Genomic DNA, 23,776 nt, shown 5'->3' with positions numbered 1-23,776 from the left:
AAAAATAATCTTTAGCGGTAATTAATTAACGACAATAGCTTAATTGCCGCTAAATATGTATTTTTAGCGACAATTAGCACTCTTTGTACATGTCTCCAAAGCCTTTAGCGACACTGAATCTAAAGGCACTTAACTAATGTCGGTAAAGACTTTAACACTCTTTATTAATGTGTCTATTTATTACCGTTAAAAGATGTTTTTGTTATAGTAAGTGATTGGTGAATTCATGTTTTATGACCTCGAAATGCCAAAAAAACCATATTTGTCATGGTGAATATTAATCACCGTGTCATTTTTTATAGACCAATCAAATATCAGGCCAATTGGAGTTCGTCAATCAAATTTAGAAAAATCAAACACATAAAGAGTCTATGACTTTAAAGTCGTGTTTCATGACCTGAAACACCATAAAAATAACATTTGTTATGGTGAGTATTGGTTACCAGCCATTCACGATGGATCAACCAAATATTAGGTCAATTGGAGCCCGTCAATCAAATTCAAGAAAATCATTAGTACACATAAAAACACCAATAATTATGAAATTCTATTTTATGATCCAGAAACGCTAAAAAATAATGTGGTGATCAATCGCTACTATTAATTATAAATTAATCTGTTTGTTAGTATTTTTTTTATTTTTAATATTAGAAAATTTTAGAAATAGCAAACATAATAGAATTATAAGACGCTATAACTAGAGTTTTGATAATTACTTTTCATAGTTATAGTTCTGTTTGTTATGAACACTGCAATTTGTATATTTCTGCCCGTTTGTATATTTTGCTCGCAAATATACAAATAGGGTAAGTACATACAAATACTGTATTTATACATTTAGGAACTTTTCAGAACTACGTTTGTATATTTCTGAATTTATACAATCAAGAATCGAATTATACAAATTCTGAATTTATACAAATCAGGCGAATAGCAAGAATTGGAAAAACTATAGCCGTGAATTATAATTTTCTCAAACTATAGCTATAGTACCTAGTATATACTAAATATTGTTATTCCGCATAATTTCCCCTTTTTAGAGCATAAGCCTTACCCAATGTAAATTTTGATTAGTTTGGGCTATTTGACATACTATACATTGTAATCTTCCTATTATCCGGCCCATTGTCATGTTCAGCAGTAAGCCCATAACACATAACACAAATATCTTCTTCATTTTAATATGGGAAAATTGTACATAATGACAAACTATTAATTCAAATTAAATGGTATAATTACACTTTGATTTAATTGTGTCCTATAGCAAACTGTTTGCCAGTCGTCTCTCTCCCTCAAACTCTCGCTCGCCACTCTCCCTCTCTCGCTCGCTCCCTCTCTCGCTTTATACAACATAATTGTATAAATTGTGTTTCTGTTTGTATAAAGCGAGAGAAAATTGTATATACACATGCAAATACATATATATTCGATCTATACACTTATAATTATACAATAAAAATATTCCTCTGCCCAGTTCTCTTTTGCCTTTCTCTCTTTCTCGTTTTATACAACAGAATTGTATAAATTGTGTTTCTGTTTGTATAAAGCGCGAGAAAATTGTATATACACATGCGAATACTTCGTCCTATACACTTATAATTATACAATAAAAATACTCCCCTACCCAATTTTATGTTTGTATAATGTATAATTTATGTTTGTATAAAGTGAAAGAGAGAGCGATTTTTTATATACAAATATTTTTGTCAATGATTTATACAAACGAGAGACTAACAACAATTTATACAAATGGTCCGCTAGCAAAATTATACAAATCTGAAGAGGAGCCAATGAATTATACAATTGCTTCTTTTTGTATATATGTATAGCGAAATAGACATAGCTTTCAATTGTATATGTATAGCGAATTATACATATATATGTTTGCTATGGAACGCAATTATGCAAACTTTGCTATAACATACAAATATGATTTTTTTGTTTGCTATATGTGAAAGTTGCTCTTTTAATATACTGTCTGGTTTTGGTTTTGATTTAGTATAGAGTTTAAGAATAAAATAAATAAGAATTTAAATATTATAATCACATTAAATACATGTTGAACATTACAAATTCTTTTAATCTTATTATTAAATATGTCATATGAAAAATTAGATTTAACCAATTACAATTAAGAAAAAAACACCTACAAAAAAAAAACTTAGCAAATAATAAAAGATTAGATGACCTATCCAAGCAAGAGTTGTGCTCAATAGATAAATTCGAAAAATGGGAATTTCTTATAAGAAAGTAGAGCTGCCAATATAGGTTGACCCATTCCATCCGGGCTAACCCATACATGCTTTGCAATTTGACGGGTCATGCCGGGATAACCCATTTTTTATGTGGGCCAGAAAATGGTCGGCCCAACCCACAAGTGAGTGGGCTACAGGATTTGCCGGGCCAACTCTCTTTTCTTAAAAATATATTTTTTTTATAATTTTTTAAATTAAATTATAATTATCGACTAATGTTACTACTTGTTAATCAAATACACAAATAAAATTATCTATATAATATTAATTAAGTTTGATTTCAAGTAAAAACATAAATAGCTAAATAGAAATATTAACCTAATTATTTTCCAATTATCATAATAAAACACAAAAACTATGATAATATTCAATAGACTATGGCCTATGTAGTGATTCCCTAGAAATTTTAGGAACTTTATTTTATGTAGTACATATTTTATAAACATAATTTGTATTTAAATTGTAATATTTCTAACTTTAAACAGATTTTGAGTGTAGACTCCTATTATTTTTAATAGGGAAAATTATATATAATAGCAAACTATTAATTCAAATTAAATGCTATAAATATAGTTTGATTTAATTGTACCCCATAGCAAACTATTGCTATTTAACCTCTCTCCTGGTGAATCTCGCTCGCCACTCTCGTTCTCTCCCTCGCCTCTCTCGTTTTTTATACAAACGCAAGTGTATAAAGTGCGTTTGTGTTTGTATAAAGCGAGAGAAAATTGTATAAATACATATATTTTCGTTCCTCTCTCTCCCTTCTCCCAGATCTCGCTCGCCACTCTCCCAGATTTCGCTCGCCACTCTCCCAGATCTCGCTCTCTCACTCGTCTCTCTCACTTTATACAAAAACCGCAAATCGTATAAAATGTGTTTGTGTTTGTATAAAGCAAAAGAAAATTGTATATATACATATATTTTCATTCCCCTCTCTCCCCTCTCCTAGATCTCACTCGCCACTCTCTCAGATCTCGCTCTATCACTTCCCTCTCTCACTTTATACAAAAACGCAAATGTATAAAATGCATGAAAATTGTATATATACATATATTTTCGTTCTCCTCTCTCCCCTCTCCCAGGTCTCACTCGCCACTCTCCCAGATCTCACTCGCCCACTCGCCTCTCTCACTTTATACAATTGATCTTTTTGTATATGTATACCAAAACAGATTATACAACTGTTTCTTTTGTATATGTATAGCGAAATATACATATTTATGTTTGCTATGGAGCGCAATTATGCAAAGTTTGCTATAGCATACAAATATGAATTTTGTGTTTGCTATATGTGAAAGTTGCTCTTTTTAATACTCTATTTTATTTTTATTTGGCTCACGGGCTGTCCCTATCCATATTTCTCAAGCCCCACAAATCGACATGCTTATACATGCCGGGCTAAAAATTCCTTTTCTTTAATGGGCTCTAAAAATCGTAACCCAACCCTATTAAATTACGAATTAGACCAGACCGACCCAACAGACCTAGCCCATTGACAACTCTATAAGAAAGTAACAATAACAAGAATGAATCAAGTGACGCAGTCATTTCATTTTTCTAAAATAAACTAGATATAGGACCCCGTGCCAGCACGGGGCCCAATATATATTTTTTATTATTTTAATTTATGTCATATTATGGAATTTGAGAAGTTATTGAAATTTTTATATGATTTTAAAAATATTTTAAATTTTTAGCTATTGTGATTTGTAGTACTTTTTTTTAACATAATTTTGAAAAAAATATTTATTACTCTGTTTGTTCTAATTTATGTGGCACACACAGAATTTCAAATATTAAGCATTTTTTATATGTCTCTTTAATATATTAAGTTGTTAATTATTGTATTTTATTGTACATTTTGAACCTAATTTTTTAATAATATATGTTATTTGCCATGTCCCAATTTATGTGGCATTAATTGATAGATTTGTTGGAGTCGAGAGATTTATTTTGTTAATTATTGTAATTTATAGTTTCTTTTTCGTCAATTTCAAACAATATATGTTGTTAATTGATAGATTTTTTGGAGTGGACTTTTTTTTTATTAATTATTGTAATTTATTGTTTCTTTTTCGTCAATTTCAAACAATATATGTTTATTATATAATCTATTTTATGTGGTACCAATAGAATTTAGAGAGTCAATTAAATTTTTTATATAAGTTTTAAATAATTAAGCTGTTAATTATTGTAATGTATAGTATTACTTATATTATTTTTAAATATATTTAAATATTATATGTTAGGTTTTTTATCCTAATTTATATGGCATTGATAGAATTTAAAGTGTCAAATAATTGTTAATTATTGTAATAGATAATATGGAGTATTTAAGTCATTTATAGTATAGTAATTAATATATAATATGTAGTATTTAAGTGTTATATTATGGAATTTGAGAAGTTATTGAAATTTTTATATGATTTGAAAAATATTTTAAATTCATAACTATATATTTCAATGTACAAGATTTTGATAAAATAAAATCTTTAAAGTTAAATTATAATGTTTTTGAAATTTAAATTATTAAAACATATATATTGATTTTATAGAAAAAATAATATCATATAAAATTAAATGAAAAGGATAATAAATTCAACTTTTACCATGATAAGGTTGAAAAATATTATTTAAGTGGAAGGAGGTGGGGCCCACTTATATATTTTATATAGTAAGTATTGGACATTTGTAATGATTTTATTGGTACAATGATAGTAAATCCTAGACTCTTCTAATATATAGTAATTTATGACGTAGAGTATGTAAATTTAGAATGGTCTTATAGTATAAAAATATGTATTCCAAATATTAATGTATAAGTTTTTCCAATAAAAAGTACTCCATAATTATACTTGGGCTCAGTTAAACTCAAAATAATAACAATATATTGTAGCCTCATAAAATGGAGTAAAATGTACCTTAGTTTTGTTTAAAAGATTAAAAATTATTTTTGATTGACCTTCGATTCAACAAAAAACAGTTCATAAAAAGTAATAGAAGTAAAAGCATGATAAAACATATTGAGCAATAATTATAATCAAATAATACGATGATCGAAATACAAAATACGATAAAAGACAATAAAAATCAAACATAAAAACCACATAAACAATACAATAACTTTAAATAAATATAAACAAATAGTGAAACAATACACAACTATTTATTAACGGGAGAACCTATGGAGTTTAGGATTCATTTGATTTCACTCAAAAATTATAATATAAGATTAATATTATTTTTATATATACACATAATAAATATTAAATTCAAATTATTTATTTATTTTAGAAAATAAACAGTGCTTTTTTCGTGCCTACAAGAGAAGTGAGATGGGTGGCAGAAAAGAGCAGTTCGAGATGGGGAATTTTTGCATCTTTATCCTATTGTTTGTCAAATCGAAATTTTAAATTAAATTTAATAATAATTTTAAATTAAAATTATTAAAAAAATTAATATATTTAATAAAAATTACATTTATCTAAATATTTATTAAATTTCTTGATAGTAATATAAAATTTATTAAATTTTATACATTATGATCTGAATCCGCCATTAAATATTATCGGCACACGAAAGCAGACAAATGTTGAATGAGTCCAAAAATGCTTGAAATGATGACAAGAGATAAGTACAAACATTATTAAATCAACTCAAAATACACAAACACCTTTTTCTAAATAGCAAAAAAATTAAAATTCACTAATTAATAATATAAAAATAGAATTTATACCATTGATATATAATAATGTTTTAAGAAATAGATTGTTTGGATATAAATTTGGAGCTTTAGCTAGCTATTAAAGGGCCTACTCTTTAGCAAAAAAATCTCTCTCTTTGTTCTTTTGTTTTTAAGAAGTTCATGGAAGGCAATAGTGGTTGCTGTTTTTGGTAAATTTCTTATTAATCTCCCGTTTTAGAATAGTTGTCATGTTTCATTTATCTCGAGTTTACTTATTAATATATGCTAGATTTTTTTGATTAGTTTTCGATCATGTTATTTTATTTAAGTTTTTGTATTCAGCATGAAATAAATTCATTTCATTTATCTCGAGTTAATTTGATTGATATTATATGCTAATTTTTTTTTTATATCTTTATGAGTCTACCTTTTTATATTCTTTCCATTAGTTTTCTATCATATCATTTCATTTAAGTTTATATAATCTACATCCTATCAAATTTTTTTAATTTCTTTTTTGACATAACTTGCTTTTAATATGCAGTGGTCTACAAATCAAGAAGAGGGGATCATGACTGCTAATTAATTAGCAAACAAAAGTTCATATATGGCTGATCAGAGTTCAAATTATCCATCTCACAATTCCACACAAAATCACACAAATAAACCAATTTCATCCTTCTTAGGTTCTCCAAGAATTTTTAATGGCCTTTTGACTAGAAGTCTATCTGACATTGGAACTATCCAAACAAGTCGAGATCGACTATATGACAGTGAAATTATCACTAGCCCAAATTCCCTTCTTGATGACATGCAAAATCTTAATATTGGGAATCCTTTTGGTTATGATAGAAAATCACCAAACCCCATCAATAAAAAGCCCCCAATCATTAAGACAACTCCAAACAACATGCCTCGATTTCAAACAAGTCAGGATCGACTGTATGATGCTGAATGCATTGTTAGCTCAAATTCGACACTTGATGGCATGCAAAATCACAATCTTGGAAACCCTTTTGGTTATGATAGAAAACCACCAAACCCCTTCACTAAAAAGCCTCCAAATAACAAGCTGGAATCAGAAATTACTTCTACGTCTCAGTTTCAAACAAGTCAGAATGGGAACCTTTTTGGTTATGATAGAAAATCACCAAACCCCATCACTAAAAAGCATTCAAATAACAAGATGGAATCAGAAAGCATTGGACTTGCTCTTATTGATCCAAAAGTAACTGGTGAAAAATTCCATGTCCTATTTGGAGCAAAGTTAAAAGTTGAAATCCCTTGTTCAATTGAGGTGAAAAATAGTACTTGTGGGGATTTAGATGAAATGGAGAGTTCAGAGGACTATACTTGTGTGATTACTCATGGTCCTAATCCAAAAACAACTCATATATTTGATAATTGCATTATTGAGAGCTCTTGTGGAGTTAGAAAGTTGAGGGAGAATTCTTGCAAAGTTGATCATACAAAGGGCAAAGGCATCTAATATGTAAGTACATGTATGAGAAATAAATTCTTCTTTTTCTGGTTTGTGTGTTTATAATATTTTCTGGACCGTTTTTTTTTTATCGAGGATGTATTGAAAATAATCTCTTTAAAGTAGAGGTAGAGGTAGAATATGGTTTTTTAGTCATTTTCTACCGAACTAGCTCACTTGAAAATGCATGGTGGAACATAGATTCTCAGTGAAATAGTTGAAAGTTTCCTAAATTTTTTTCTATGAAAATATTACTATTATTTCTTTCTAACCAATTCAGTTAAAATATCATTGAAAATAATTATTGAATCTTTTTCAATGACAAATTTTAATGAGACCACACTAAATATACTGTTGTTTGTTTTAGCTTATACCTCTGAATCAAAGGTTTAGAGTTTAGTGGTATTGATAAAAAAAAAAATTCCCGAGTTCAATTTTCGCTGTCGTTATTTCGTTTGCATGAACTTTGTTTATTTTAATATGTATGTGTTAGCTTCCACCAATATATATATTCAGATTTGAATCGTATTACTCTCTCATAGTGCTCACTCATTTTAGTAATCGATAAGCCACACCTTTAAATGTTCAACCTCTATATGAGAGGTCTTTGCATATTTTGCACTTGTAATTCTGTTTATATCAAGACTTACATCAGTAAAAAGAATTTACATAAATTCATGTTTCTATTGTGTTTGAGTCTACTTATTCGTATCTCAATTATACTTAACATTTGTATGTCATTTTTCTCTAGCTCATATAATAAGATTTGAACTTTGATCTTTCATATAACGTTCATTCATTTTGTTAGCAGCTACGCTCAATACTTTTTGAATATGGATTTTAAAATGTTAAACGACCATGATATGTTGAAATGTATATTTCATGATTTTAGACGAATGAGAAGGAATTACTAACTATATTTTTTTCTCTTCTATTTTCTTAATATATGATTTTCACCCATTTTATTCCTACAGGATTATGAGGGCCTTTTGAAGCCATAAATCAAGGGGGGATGATGAATCAAGAAATGGAGGACTATAGTGATTTTTCTTTTTTTCATCCTAATCTGTTTTTTTGGTCACTTTAACAAAGAATTTTGGCATCTTTTAGAAGTGGATATGAATGAAATCAAATTTTCCAATTTTTGACAAATTAGTCATGACTAGACCCCTATGGTGGACCAAAATGAAGGTTGTTGCTCCATCAAATATAACGTGACTTTGTTGGAGTGTGTTTCTCGACTTATTAGTCCTTGTTGTATTATGTGGCAGGCATAATATATAAATATATTCTCAATTTGATCTCACAATAAAACATTTTAACGCGTGTGATATATAGGTTGTGAATATATCTAGATGATTATTTTAATAGTTGAAGTGTTAAACTGATATAATAAAAGACAAGTCAAGTTGGTCTAGATATATATGTAAAATGTTTACTTGTCGGGTTGGTTACCAAATTTGAATGTCGGTTTATGTATTATGCTGAAAATTATTTATGACCAAATGACCCCTAAACAAGAAGAACCAATGCAATGAACCCATTCCTTATCTCTTCTTATAGCTCCTCTTTCTCTTTGCATTTGCATCCATACAATTTCTATGCACTGTACACACACACAACATTGTTCTCTATGGTATGATTTTTTATGATCAAATTTGTGTATTTTTTTTTAAATTGCTAAAAAGGGTTTGTTAAGCTTAAATAGTACTAGACTTTGCTATTTATATACTCTTTTCTCAGATCTTGAATATAACTAGTTCTGTTTAATCCAAATTGTATCTTTTTTACTCAAATTGCTGTAAAGGGTTCTTGATTTGGGATATCTTAGCTTAAACATTATATTTCTCTGCAATTTTGATATAAAGTTACTAAGTTCTGTTTAGTCAAAATCATATCTTGCTACTAAGGGTTCTTGATCTGGTATTTCTCTGCAATTTTGATATAAAGTTACTAAGTTCTGTTTAGTCAAAATCATATCTTGCTATTAAGGGTTCTTTATCTGGTATTTCTCTGCAATTTTGATATAAAGTTACTAAGTTCTGTTTAGTCACAATCATATCTTGCTAATAAGGGTTCTTGATCTGGGATTTCTCTGCAATTTTAATTCAAAGTAACTACTTCTGTTTAATCAAAATTGTATCTTTTCCTTCAAATTTGCCATAAAGGGTGTCTGTGCATAGTCATGTTACGATTCGATGTTGTTTTTCTCCGAAAACCACGATGTTTTGCAGGTAGAAGAAGCCCTGATTAGCAATGATTATAGACATAGGGACAGTATCTTCAAATTGATTACCATTCAAGAAAAAATGGTTTTCTATATTAAGTGTTCCGAGTGCATAACTGTAGAGAATTCCCACTGAAATTATTGCTTCCCAAATCTAGCACTAATAGCTAAGCAATGTGGAACTGAGTCATTTTTGTGTGATGATTCCGGAAATTTAATGCCACTCACTCCCATAACCCTGTTTGGTACTCAAATTTCTGGAATTATCACACAACAATGACTCGGTTCCACATTTGCTTCAGCAACATGGCTAAGCTGGTGCTGGGTTTGAGAAGTAATAATTTTGGTGTGAGTCTCTTTTCGATGTTATATACTGGAGCACTTCATATTTGAGATTCATCGTCTTGGATGGTAGTCAATTTAAAGGAACTGTCCTGTGTCCTATCCTCTATGATGCCGATAGTTTGATACAAGAAACCTTTTGACTCCTTCTGTTTCATTGTTCAGACCAATGATATAGGTAATAACATTAGAAACCATATAGAGGAGATCTATCCAAGTGTAATCAAGATTGTCATTCGGGGATAATGTTTGGGGTTCGTGTGTGATTGTGTTATAGTTTGTTTGACTTGTAGCGATGCCAGCTTTTGGTGTCAGCTTTGTCGATGTTGGCTAGTGGCTCTTATAGTGAAGAAGATGAGGAGGAAGTGATGTTAGTGGAGTTGGTTACCTTATTCTTGTACAATAATCCTTTTTCATATACACTGATAGTATAAAGATGTTTTACGTTATCAATATACTTTTACTTGTTTTAGTAGGTAACCACCTTCAATGTTTCATATATCTACATAGTCGGTTTATAGAAGCTAAATCTCTTTTCAATAACAATGATATCTGATCAGTTTGTGCATAACTGTACTTGTGATTCTCCTACTGGTACATGTTGCAACGCCTCCAATAGCATGCTCTTACTTTGTCTTTCCCTTCATCAAATTTGATGCTTTTTGATCCCCAGTTGCTATCTATAGATATGCATAGTTGATTATCTGAGGTCTATCTCCTACACCATATATAGCTTCAGTAATTTTTCATGATCACAGATCACATGCCTCAGGCTGCTTGTTTGTTACAACAACAACATACCCAATGTAATCTCATAAGTAGGGTCTGAGGAGAGTGTTGTGTATGCAGTAACGCAGACCTTACCCCTACCTTGTGAGGTAAGAGAGGTTGTTTCCGATAGACCCTCAGCTCAACTAGAGCATATCAAATCAAGTACGAACATGAAATACAACAGTGAAGAAGTCATGTTGAAAATAATGGTGGAAAGAACAATAGCGATAACAAATAATACGATAATTGAAGCAAAGGAAACAACATGTAATGTTATACTAGACATATAGTTCATCTAATGTTGGTCTCAGAATTTCTTTTACACTTTGTAATGTTATACCATACAGCTCGGATTATCTACTATTACCTCCATTATCCCTCTATTACAGCTCAAAAAGACAGTAACTAGAAATAAATCACCTTATATTTTGTGTCTTTTGCTAGGCCTCCTTTCCTTTTTTGGATTATTTTCCTTGAGAGAGGGTCTACCGGAAACAGTCTCTCTACCTGTGAGGTAGGGGTAAAGTCTGCGTATACTCCACCCTCTCCAGACCCTACTTTGTGGGACTATACTGGGTATGTTGTTGTTGTTCTTTTGTTTTCTTCTACTTATTTGTGGCTCATCCTGCAATGGGATGTATTTTGGTCAACATGAGTTTGAATGATCGAGGTCTATCTCCTTGTTTTCAATAATTGTGTTGGGGTTGACTATATGAATCATCTGATCGATTCCGCTCTTAGACTATTTTTACATTGATTGTCGACTTACTGTAGATCTCTTCTTTGTAGTTGATTTTGCCTGTTCATTTATTACCTTATTTGTGTCTATGCGATGATTGTCGACTCCTATGTTGCTTGGACTCTTCGTAATTGTCCCTAGTGCTTGTCGGATCCTCCAAAAGAAGTTAATAGTATCCTGGTGGTTGTTGAACCCTGTGATTAGCCACAAAGTATTATGTTGCTCGGATTCTTCAAATATACAATTGGGTGCACGTCAAATCCTTCGAAAATAGCACATTTTAGGAGGATTCAACAAGGGTGCGGAGGCATCTTTCAAAGTGGCTATGTGGCTATAGATACATTGATATGTGTTACTTCAACTCTTCAAGGTGTAGATTATGTTAGTTCACATTACTGATTAAAAAAATGAACATGTTTGTTAGATAATTTTCATCATGTTACTATACTTTGTTCTAATCACAATGGTGTTCGAGTCGAATAGTGTACATTGACTATTTCACGAGATGCCTATTACCTTCTACCATTTATATATTAAGGATGGTGACCAAACATTTCTTCCCGTTAATTCAGACTACATAATAAGTCAAAATATTTCTTTGTTTCATTTATGCGACCTTATTTAACTAATTATAATGATTAAAAGCATGTATAAGTTGACTTGGTGTAAACATTTGGTGCAGATAACTTCTTATTCCTAATTATTTGCTAATGCAACATACTAAGCTAATTGCTAATTCAACATATTACTTAGCTAATCACTATTAGTGGAAATCATTATTTATTGAATCGACTTTTCTAAAAGACATTTCAAAATTAATCATAGAGCAATTATTACACTTCTTTCGATCTATGTTAATGCAAGACAAATGGTACCTTATGGTTGAAGGCAAATTTAAAATAGTCCTTTGAATATACTTCGAGGGATAAGAAGCAAATTTTATTGAGGAATGTTAAAAGTATAAAAAAGTAAATATACGTAACAAAAATTAAGGGGGGGCGGGGGAATTAACATATAATATTTATACATACAATTAAAATTTCAACCTAGTTATAATTTTTTGATGAATGATGTATATTGCAATTGTATGTCACAAAAGGCGTAATTTCTTTAATGTCCAAAGTACCCTAACTGAAGGTAAAAAATGTTTAATTGGATATTAGAAAGACTCAAATTGGCCGATAACTCCGGGACTAAAGCGTCATTTTCCCATTTGCTAAACAAAAATGTCACATTTTGTTGGCGTTCTGTATACACAAAAGAGAATTAACCAATCAACACGTTTTTTAATTCCATTTTTCTAAAAAACACTTAGAGTTAATAGTAAATATGCACTTAAACTAATTTTTTTCGCGAGTTTCATACTTTAACTATTCATGGTTCTTTTTAATTACTAAACTTTCAACTTTTCATGAATTTTATACCTTAATTATCACTCCTTAAACACACACCTCGATTCTGAATTAGCCTATACACACTTGTTATCGATTGAAAATAAATATTTAGCTAACTCAACATCAAAATATATTTTAATATCAATAGAGTGATAGTTTAAATGGCAAAGAAAATAGTGAATAATTAACTATTAAAGCCAAGCAAAGTCAGTGTCTTTTACCAATGCAAGAAAAAAAAGGAAAATGAAAAAAAAAAAAACATTTCAAATAATTCTAGCCTCCCACTTTGTTTTAACTTTTTCTTGTTCCTTTCCTCATTATTATAAAATATGTGGTAGAATAGAAGGTTGAATATTTCTAGTGGCATCAATACTTTTTGCTCCCTCCTCTTGCAATTTTTTTTTATAAATAAATACTCGTGGTATGAATCAACTGAATTCATTATTTTTTAAAAATATTAAATTATAAACTCATAATCCTAAAAATGTCACAACAAATTTAATGATAAAATTTTAAAGATCGGATCTAAAAAGTTCCTATTTTAAATCTGCGATAGACCCGCCCCTCCCCCCTCTCCCCCCACCAAACCCCCAAGTGGTATCTTCTCACTCCTATAAATTCATCCCCTGTTTTTGCTCTGTTTTTTTTAGTACAACAAAACTTTCATTATGTCTCAAAATCTTGAAGATGTGAGTAGTTGGAGCTTCATACAAATCCTCAACAATCCTTCTACCTACCATCATCAACTCGATTATAAAGAAGACGATAACGACGTCAACATTCACCTATCTTCTCTCGTCATGAGCACGAAAAGCTTGGAGATGTGCACGGAGAGCTTAGGAAACGAGACGGGTTGTTATTTCAACGAAAGCATGGAGGAAAGGGACATTTCTCATGGCATTCAACGATCAAAATGTCGAGAATTCAAGAAAAGAATTAAAAGGACAGTGAATTTCCCACCTCCGCTGACTTCAATCAGCGGAAATGAGAGGGTTAGAATAAGATCTCACCGTGAAGGCGGTCGTTTAGTGTTAAGAGCTGTAAGCATACATGCTTGCAGCTCTTACTTTAAAGCAGAGCGTGCCAATGGCACGCTCACACTTTCGTGGCGAAATGATGGTACTAGTAGTAAAGTTGCACAATTGGCTGAAGTTGAAAATGGTGAAGAGGCAAATAGTTGTAGAAAATTAACTAGTGAAATTGGGATACTAAGAAGGTGTAAAGAAAAAAGTGGAAGTAGAATTAAAGGGATTTCAAATTGGGGCCAATTTTGGGTGGCCATTTCCTAAAATACTAGTATATTGTAATGATGATGTTCGAACCATCTTGCGTGTAATTATTCTTTGTTCTTCTAAGAGAATGTATCTCAACTTTCCATTGGTGATGAATCACAATTTATTTTGTTTTTTCTACTCAATATTCAATATTTATTTTGAAGCTTTGATTAATTTGAATTTACATCGTAAAGAAGTCGTATACATCATACCATAAACCTTGTTTATACGATGAATTACAATGATAAGTACAACTTGATTTATGAATATGGAGCGCGCTCATAGTGCAAAATTCAGTTCAAACGTTGTGAAATTTGAGTTGAGAGACTATATACCTCAAAATGCATATCTCATTCTATTTATACATATTTTTCACAAATATAAACAAACTTTGAACCTAAAATTATCAGTTATGTCAAATTCGCAAATTCATTACTGAATTTGTCACTAAATGTATAAAAGGGGTTTTGGTTCAAAATATTTGTTTTCTTTATTCGATGTCTAATATCTAAAGACTCAACTAATTTGATTTCATGCACAACAAAACTCATTTTTTAGGATGACACTCCCAATTTCTTTTTATTTTGGTGGAAATGTTACTATATCTCATCAATTTTAAAGGGTCACATTCATCCTATAATTGTTGCATGTGTTAATCATTTGAAAAGGAAAAAAATTCTTGCCACAACAAGTGGCTATTTCCCTGTCAAAAATTCAGTACTATCTTGACCTATTCATATTATCTGTCTTTATAGTTTTATACATTTTCTTAAAAAGTTATATTCTTTTACTTGATTAATACTCTACTAATTTATATAGCGAGGATGACTTTAAAAAAATATATACATTAAATATTTGAAACAAATCCAGTTTATCAAAACGATTAATATTTAAAATTCTGTCACATGCATGAGCAATGATCCATTCACAATATAGGGACATGCTATAACATGTTACTTCTCATTTCTTTCGTCCACCTATCGTACTAAAAATATACATGACATTAAGATTTTGGCATATCAATAGCTTTACTACTAACATAATGGTTAAAGTGATAAAAGAACACTTTTCGATCCACACGAAAAACGTAATGATTTAGATATTGTCTCAAAGAAAGCTTGATAAAATAAATATATTTGTGAAGATATGAACTACGAGACTAAAAAAAAAGATACCTAATTATTGGTTGGGTTTATTTGGTTCCAATCACATCAACTTGACAAAGGTGTCCATAGAACAACCTTACCAACAGACAGAAACATACATAGGAAGCAAAATATATATATGTGGATAAGTTTTATGGATGACTAGATTTTATTTAAGTTGTAATAATATGCTAGGTCAAGAAAATTACTAAGAAGAACAAAAAAATAAATTAATATTTTCCTTGGCTAGAATGGATGTTGAAAGAAAAAAAAGAAATTAAAAGCATGAAAAGAAAGAAACCCCATAAGAATAAGTTTGATTGGTTCCTCATTAGTGTCATAGATTTAATGTTCTCAAAAGGTTGAATTGAATCTATAATTTTAATTATATATAATTCTCTTCTTGTCCATATATCTAGTCAAATGGTAAAAGTTTGTGTCATTGTCCATAAATGGATAAGGCACCACATAGTGTTTGGGTTTGAATCAATTAAACCATATTCTTAATATAATGTGATTTTAGCAAATATTCACATTCATTAAAAATATTATACATTTTAGGCGTAATATGTAGATATATATTTTAATTTAGTCTTAATTGATAATTAAATACTTCAATTTTTAATATACACATTTAGAGAATTGGGTGTCCACGCGAAGCATAGTGAGGACAAGTTTCAATATTTAAGCTGTCAGCTAAAATCAAGTTGATGTACACTTTTAAAGTTAGAGTGTTTATTGCCAATTAAGGCTAAATTTGAGTATTTGTTTATGTGTAATACATAGTAGATTTAAAGCGATAAATGTATATAAAAAAAAGGTAATTAAAGATAATATAATACAACTTCAACTTATTGAAAGTTTGTCCTTATATAAAAAAGGCAGAACACATAAGCGGTCCCTTGAACTTGTAAGGATTTTTCGTATAGACACCTTAACAAGGACTCCTTCCTATTGAACACTTAAACCACTCAAAAAGTGTACCTATCAAACACACCTGGCTGACTTGGCACTTATCGTGTGAGGCACTCCTTTTGAGCGCGTGAAGTGAGAAAAAAAAAGCTGATGTGTCTGATTGGCACATTTTAACATACGGTCAAAATCTTCCCCTTTTATTTATCCAACCCTAGATTCTTCCCCTTTATTTATTTCTCATCTCTTTCTTCTCCACATCTCACCATTGCTGCTGCTACAGTGGAGATAAAAAGAAGTTCTTCATTCATCTTCTTCACAGCGAAGGAAATGTCCAATTTGTCGATTTCAACTTCTTTAGATGCAAATGTGTTCTGTCGATGTGGGGTCAATGCTGAATTGAAAATTTCATGGACACAACTTAATACAGGACGTCGATTTTTTTGCTGCAAAAACACAAAGGTAAGCTTTTATCATTATTCTAATCTGGTTAAACAAATCGTTGTCAATCGCTAATTATAGTTTAATTATTTTGATAATTTATGTAGAGAAGAGGTGGATGCGATTATTTTCGATGGTACGATGATGAAATACCACCTCAAGCAAAAAAGATCATATGGGGTCTATTGAAAAGAATCAAATCCTATGAACAAGAGAGGAAACAAGCAAGAAAAATCAGGATCATATGCGTTATTGCACTTGTGATTTTCGCTATACGGAAATATTTATGTTAGTAGTCTTAGAGTGATTGTATTAGTAGTCTTGTGTTTCTGTTGTACTGATTTTGGAAGAAGGAATGGAGATAAGTTGTTCATTAATCTATCATATTGCTCATCTCCGCGACGCGGAGGCATCTTTAAATTTCCATTCGCACACAATTGCTCATCTCAGCGACGTGGGCACTCCACGGAGTGTTCTGCCTCAAACTTGCTTTGTTGAATCAATTTAGGAATCCCTCGCGGAGAGGGAACAGAGTGCTCTGCCTGAAATTTGATTTCATGAGCCAAATTATAATTCCTCTCCACATCGCAAAGAGGATACAGAGATGCCTTAAGTGACATTAAAGCTTCTTCCTTGCTTTCTTCACCTCCAAAGAACAATAACCATACTAAGTGAACAACCAATAACATTAAGCTCCAAACAAGCATGAATGATTGACAAAAAATTCCTGGCATTTCCTTGTAAGAAAATCCACATTTAAACCACTAGTTATAGTGTACATCAAAAACATCACAAANAATTTAGTCTTAATTGATAATTAAATACTTCAATTTTTAATATACACATTTAGAGCATTGGGTGTCCACGCGAAGCATAGTGAGGACAAGTTTCAATATTTTAGCTGTCAGTTAAGATCAAGTTGATGTATACTTTTAAAGTTAGAGTGTTTATTGCCAATTAAGGCTAAATTTGAGTATTTGTTTATGTGTTATACATAGTAGATTTAACGCGATAACTGTATAAAAAAAGGTGATTAAAGATGATATGACACAATTTCAACTTATTGAAAGTATGTCCTTATATAAAAAATGTTACAAAAATTGAGCATTATGATAGAATATTAGCTGGTAGTTGAGTAGTGCCGCATGTCATGTTTGGGAGGGAGGGGACTAGCCTTAGTAATTATTTAGTAACCGGGTAATTTCTTATTCTGCATTATTCATTCCTTTCTATTACTCCATGCATTTGCTTTTTCTATTACTATTTTGTCGTTATATTTTTTCATTCTACTTCAAAAAAATTCTTCTGATCTAGGAGTTAATTGAAATAACATCTCTACTTTATAAAAATAGAAGTAAAATTTGTATATATTCTATTTTCTTCGAACTAGACACGTGAATTATACTGAATATGTTATTTTATATAATTAAAATATTTTATGTTATTTATGCAATTTATTCTCTTAGAATCTTAGGAGTAGTATTTATGACTTCTATTTGGAATTATATATCTTGTAGTGGCAATACTTTTGTCTTTCTCTATACATATATAATTTTGTCACTTATCAAGAGGCATGAAGGAGTAGGGTTTTGGTTGGGGGTGTGGATTGGGGGGGGGGGGGGCATGGTGCCATATGGATACTTAGAAATCCAAACAATTTCTTGTGGTGTGTCTACTTTTGTATTTAATTATAAAAACACTTTTTTATTGAAGTTCATTTCTTCCCACAAATGTAACTAAAGCAAATGATGTATAGCTTTAGTTACACTTGTGGGAAGAAATGAACTTCAATAAAAAAGGGTTGGTCATTAACATTTAGTTCCGCTTTTAAATTCAATGACTGTATATTAACTTGAAAACGTTATAAAATCCCAAAGTTCAAATATATAGCATGTTGGGTGTGTCATCATATATATAATTTATCCACTAGCTTTATTATAATTATTTTATATGAATCCATTAACTTATATGGTGAGGTGTTAAAGGGACAGGAATACTATGAATGTGACATGAACAAGATTTGCATTAGAGGGAATTCCCATTCCAATTTGACCTTTTTGGTAAGTTTGAGGCTGAGAAATTTTGCAATATATAGAAAAAATTAAATTAAAAAGAAAGAGCAAAAAATAATATACTTCATAAAGAAATGAGTAAGGGCCATATATTTGTGTTGAATAATTAAACTACATTTAGTTAATTAATTATAATTACGCATAAAGGGTTTGCTTTTACTTATATCCAAGTGACTAGTGAGCTTCAAGTGTTTACCTCACACTCAAAGCCACAATAACAACAACAACAACAATAACAATAGCATACCATGGGGCACAGAGTCCGACACAGTGGAGATGAGTTGAGGTGTCTAAATGTGCATCCTCAAAGTTGGTGTGTTTAGTATGTTGATTTGTGGCATTATTAAAAACTAACAAAAAATACAAACTGAAATACGTCACTGTCATGAAACATACGAAAATCGTATAGATACAGAGTTCATCTTTAAACTATTACAAATACTCCAATCTAGTTATCAAGTATTCCAAGGGAAGAAGAAACAGAAAAGGAAGAAGTATAAAGGAAACAACAAAATTGTTGTTTTCCATCAACTTGCAACATAGGGTACAATTTTTTTTTACAATATTTGATATAGGTAAGACTACAACATGGCGCACAGACTCCACTGGTGCGATTACACTAGGAGCAAAAAACAGTTTTACTCAAATTCACTATTTCTTCATTCATCATCATAGATATCGTCAAGGGATTTGGAAATTCCATATAGATCTTTTTCACGTGCTCCGGATCCATCATTTGCCTCAGTATGTTCCTCAGGTGAACATGAAATATCCAATCCCATTCCCCTAAGTAAGCCTTCGTAGGACGCAGAGAGATCTTCTGAGGCCAACTGGTGGTACTCAACAAGTTGTCTAAGGCACTGGTTCTCCCTATTCAAGTTTGCATTTTCATTTGCAAGCCTGGATTTTTCAGCTAGAAGTGCCTCCATTTGGAGCCTCACCTAAGTAAATTATAAGATAAACAGTAGGTTGGATACAGACATTTTCTACTTGTAAACAGTTTGAGTTTCATGGTTCAAGTAGTAAACGAATGAGTGCCACGGTTCAAGCAGTACACAATTTGAGTGTCACAGTTCAAGTAGTATATCTACCATATGATACTGTCAATTTATAGCAAAGTATATTTCACATTCTATCATGATTCAAGCAGTAAACAATTTGTGTAACGTGCTTCAAGTAGTTTATAGTTTGAGTGTCACGCGGTTCAAGTAGTAAGCAATTTGACTGTCACATTCAACTAGTATCACTTTATGTTATCAATCATATGATACTGTCCGTTCATATAGCATAATATATATTTTACATTCTGTCACAGTTCACCACACGAGGTAGTGACAAGGTCTGCGTACACTCTACCCTCCTAGTGGGATTTCACTGGGTATGTTGTTGTTGTTGTTGTTGTTGTCACAGTTCACCACAAAGTACAATTTGAGAGTCACGGTTCAAGCAGTAAACAACTTGAGTGTCACACTTCAAGTAGTAAACAATTTAAGTGTCACGCTTCAAGTAGTAACCAATTTGAGTGTCATGGTTCAAAAATAAACATTTTGAGTGTCACAGTTCAAAGTAATATACATTTTGAGTGTCACAGTTCAAGTAGTATCACTCTATATTATCTACCATATGAAACTGTCAGTTTATACAGCAAAGTAAATTACATTCTGTTATGGTTCAAGTAGTAAACAATTTTACTGTCATGCTTCAAGTAGTAAGCAATTTGTGTGTGACGATTCAAGTAGTAAACATTTTGAGTGTCACGCTTCAAGTAGTGTATCACTCAATGTGATATATTATACTGTCAGTTTATACAACTTAAATCTATTTCACATTGCATCGCAGATCAAGTAGTAAACAATTTGAGCGAGGATGTCAAGTATTACCAGGTCGTCTTCTTCTGGTGGTATCCCAGTGTCAAAGCCATCACGAAGCCTTCTATTCTCCTCCTCCAAAAGAGCAGAACGTTCTTGCATAAAGCGCAAGTCTGATCTCATTGATTTCAGTTCTCGAGCTAACGTGGCTGCTTTTGACGCCATGGAAATCGCAAGCTTCACAGAGTTAATAATGTCAAGTTAGCTTGTGAACACAAATGCAAAAGTAACTATAATGTAACACCAACAAAAATAAAATGAGAGAGACGGGTACCAACATTTTTGGCTTTCTTGAACTTCCCAATATGTTTCAAGACCTGCCCATTTTCTTTTTTGGTATCATCATCTTGTTGTGAATCCTCCGAGCATTCGTCCAATTTCCTCTTCAATCCTTTGTTTCCTTCTTCAGTCTCTTCGTTTTCTTCATCTCCCTCATGTTTACCTTCCTTTGATTGGTTTTCTCGACTTGCCTTCTCCATTGTGCAATGAAGTATATCTGTCAATGTGGGTGGTTTTGCTAGATCCCTTGCTCCCTGTATGAGAAAATTACAAGATGCATGATCAATAACTCCATGTATGCACGGGCAAACACAGTTTCAACTTGTATGCTTTCTTTTTCAACTATATTATGCAGTGCATTTACTCCCAAGTACTCTTCTTATGCTTCAACTTCAACAAAATATAGTCATTATGACTTATGTACGCCTTGAAACGTTACATTCCAGAAGTGTAAGAGTATCTATGAGCAGCATCTTCTTCTAACCCCATCTAGCAATTATTTATGATTACAACAACACCAACATACCCAGTATAATGTGGGCTCTGGGAGGGTAGAGTGTACACGGACCTTGCCTCTACCTCGGAGGTAAGAGAGGTTGTTTCCGGTAGACCCTTGATTCAAGGAAAACAATCCAAAGCAAGTCCAGAAAAGGAGTAATGGAAGTGAAAGCATATCAAGACATTCTAAACAGTAACTACAATAAAATAGTAATGCTACGACTGCTAGAATTGATTGATATTAAGACAACACACTACAACACTGATAATCGAAGTACAAGAAACAACAAATAGTAACAGAAACCAAATGATATGAAACTAAAGGAACAATACTACGACTACTAGAATTGACTGATATTTTAGACAACACACTACTACCTACTAATTTACTACCCTACTCCGTGCCCTCCATTTATGATTAACAAACACAAATGCTCATCCAAATTAAGGTACAAAAAAACTCAGTTTACAAACCAAAAATGCATCCCAACATTTGAAAAAGCATAGATTTAATCCTATATGAGCTTTAATCAAACATTAAAACAAGGGATACCTGAAGGGCATTTTCCAGATTGTTAGATAACAGTGAAAGAGAGGAAGATACTGAATCAAATCCTCTTAGTAAAAGCATAGCATCTTCCTTCATCCTCTTCGATCGATCCTCTGCTCCATCGAGCTGCTACAAACCATTTTACACACAAAATTAAACAAAAATTGAGACCCAAAAACAAATACTACTACTACAACAAACCCAGTATAATCCCACAAGTGGAGTCGGGGAAGGGTAGAATGTACGTACAACTTACCCCTACCTCATAAGGTAGAGAAACTGTTTCTGATAAACTCTCGGCTCAAGTTAAACCAGTCCGTACAGGAAACAACACACAACAACAACAATAACAATAATCGAGGTACAAGGAACAACATATAGTAGCAAAAAGCAAACTACAATAAAGCTACCAAAAATCAAATCTTGAAAAATAATTTAAGCCCAATTTACCTTTTGAGCAGGGTTGTGATTTTCACGATTTTCAAGAAGAGTATCTACCCTACTGCGAAGATTACTCCAGAATCGTTTATCTGATGATGGACTGTAAATTGGTGAAGAACCCATCAAGCTTGATGAACCCTGAAATGGTGGAAAAATTCAATTTTTATAAAAAAACAAATCTAAAGCTGCAATCTTTAATGTTGGGTTTTTAATAAAAAATCTGCACAAGAAAGTAGAAAAATTGTTTCCGATAGACGAAAAAAGACTACAGTAACAACAATCATGAACAACAACGTACAATAATCGAGGCTAAAGAATCAACAGAACTTGTCATACCATAAAAACAAATCTAAAGTTGCAATCTTTAATGAATAAAGTACCTTGTTAAGGGAAGCAGGGGATGAAGATTCTACTGAGATTGTCATTTGAGCTTTCTGGATTTGGAGAGAGAGAGTTTTAGAGAGAGAAAGTTGAATATGTAACGGCTAGTATTGGAGGAGCTGATGAGGTTGTCTTTAAATAGGAGAGTATACAGACACCAACGTTATAAATAGCACAAAGTGTCTTGCCTTTGCATTTATTGTTGACTTGTTTTGTAAGGGGTTGTTTTGGTATTTGTATTTGAGTCCGATTAGTTCAGATTCGTGTCAGAGGTTTTTTCATACTCAAGACTCGAATTCGAGACTTATGGTTAAAGAAGAAGCAAACAATTACATGTGCTACATTCTTTATATATGTTTAATATAGATTTATACCGTCAATCAAACATGATATAAATCTAAATATTAATTTTAGTCTTTAGACATTGCACCTTATCTCGTTTAACATGAGATTATTTATCCCATTTTTTATATGAGATAAACTAGACACTTTAATTACATGTTTGTTCTTATTCAACTTGAATTTAAGATTTTGCGTGTGTTTTAAGTGTTTATTACGCAAATAAATTAAAAACAACATGATAACATACCTAATGTAATGTTAGAGTGGAGTCTGAGGCTGAGGGTAGGATATACACATAACTTACCTTTATTTTTATGAGTTAGAAATGTTATTTACGATAGATCCTCAACTCGAAAGAAAGTAAAAGAATTCCAAGCATAATAGCAAGACAAGATAACAAAGTACAAAACAAATGTAGAAAAAGAATAACATAATACATTCAAGAAAATGAAGCTAAACAATTACGACATCACTTAAAATATGTCTGCCCATGTCAGTCTTTATAAATCGTGACACCTCTAATCTATTTTAATTGAGACTTATTGTATAATTAAAGAAAATATTTTTTCATCATTATGTTAGTAAAAAATGTTCCTTTCCTCCTAAATCCTATTCGTTGTAAGATTACTGAAGGAAAGGTTGGTCATAAATTTGGAGAGTTTGCTTCTACACGGAAA

At 31.4% G+C, this 23,776-nt stretch overlaps 3 protein-coding genes across 4 annotated transcripts; 2 read left to right on the top strand and 1 right to left on the bottom strand.

The window, feature by feature from the left end:
* Positions 1-6,037: 6,037 nt before the first annotated feature.
* On the top strand, positions 6,038-8,742 carry LOC125873344 (uncharacterized). Its single transcript, XM_049554255.1, has 3 exons — positions 6,038-6,152; positions 6,488-7,435; positions 8,398-8,742. Exon 2 carries the CDS (start codon positions 6,551-6,553, stop codon positions 7,430-7,432), a length of 882 nt encoding a protein of 293 aa, XP_049410212.1. The 5' UTR covers positions 6,038-6,152; positions 6,488-6,550; the 3' UTR covers positions 7,433-7,435; positions 8,398-8,742.
* A 4,822-nt stretch (positions 8,743-13,564) lies between these two features.
* Positions 13,565-14,186, top strand: LOC125873154 (protein FANTASTIC FOUR 3-like). The gene has a single exon (XM_049554036.1). It carries the CDS (start codon positions 13,565-13,567, stop codon positions 14,183-14,185), a length of 621 nt encoding a protein of 206 aa, XP_049409993.1. The 3' UTR covers position 14,186.
* Positions 14,187-19,123: 4,937 nt separating this feature from the next.
* On the bottom strand, positions 19,124-22,892 carry LOC125873153 (uncharacterized). 2 transcript variants are annotated; one of them, XM_049554034.1, is made up of 6 exons: positions 22,757-22,892; positions 22,386-22,514; positions 21,939-22,064; positions 20,887-21,141; positions 20,621-20,785; positions 19,124-19,681 (listed from the first exon to the last, which is right to left on the bottom strand). In XM_049554034.1, the coding sequence occupies exons 1-6, from the start codon at positions 22,799-22,801 to the stop codon at positions 19,400-19,402; spliced, it is 1,002 nt and encodes a 333-aa protein (XP_049409991.1). In that variant the 5' UTR covers positions 22,802-22,892; the 3' UTR covers positions 19,124-19,399. The 2 variants fall into 2 exon arrangements, with proteins under 2 accessions (XP_049409991.1, XP_049409992.1); XM_049554035.1 differs by having other exon boundaries at positions 21,939-22,061.
* Positions 22,893-23,776: the final 884 nt, after the last annotated feature.

This window comes from Solanum stenotomum, chromosome 8, assembly GCF_019186545.1.
Source record: "Solanum stenotomum isolate F172 chromosome 8, ASM1918654v1, whole genome shotgun sequence".
Lineage (NCBI taxonomy): Eukaryota > Viridiplantae > Streptophyta > Magnoliopsida > Solanales > Solanaceae > Solanum > Solanum stenotomum.
The sequence above is the reverse complement of the archived record's forward strand: the minus strand, read 5'-3'. Positions and strand labels throughout refer to the sequence as shown.

Bases quoted from the DNA above. Each gene is read 5' to 3' on its own strand.
- LOC125873344 (XM_049554255.1), top strand. From the start codon at position 6,551: ATGGCTGATCAGAGTTCAAATTATCCATCTCACAATTCCACACAAAAT.
- LOC125873154 (XM_049554036.1), top strand. From the start codon at position 13,565: ATGTCTCAAAATCTTGAAGATGTGAGTAGTTGGAGCTTCATACAAATC.
- LOC125873153 (XM_049554034.1), bottom strand. From the start codon at position 22,801: ATGACAATCTCAGTAGAATCTTCATCCCCTGCTTCCCTTAACAAG. The intron at 20,786-20,886 runs GTTGGTACCCGT...AACTCTGTGAAG, and splicing joins AGTTCAAGAAAGCCAAAAAT to CTTGCGATTTCCATGGCGTC. The intron at 19,682-20,620 runs GTAATACTTGAC...TAATTTACTTAG, and splicing joins CACCAGAAGAAGACGACCTG to GTGAGGCTCCAAATGGAGGC.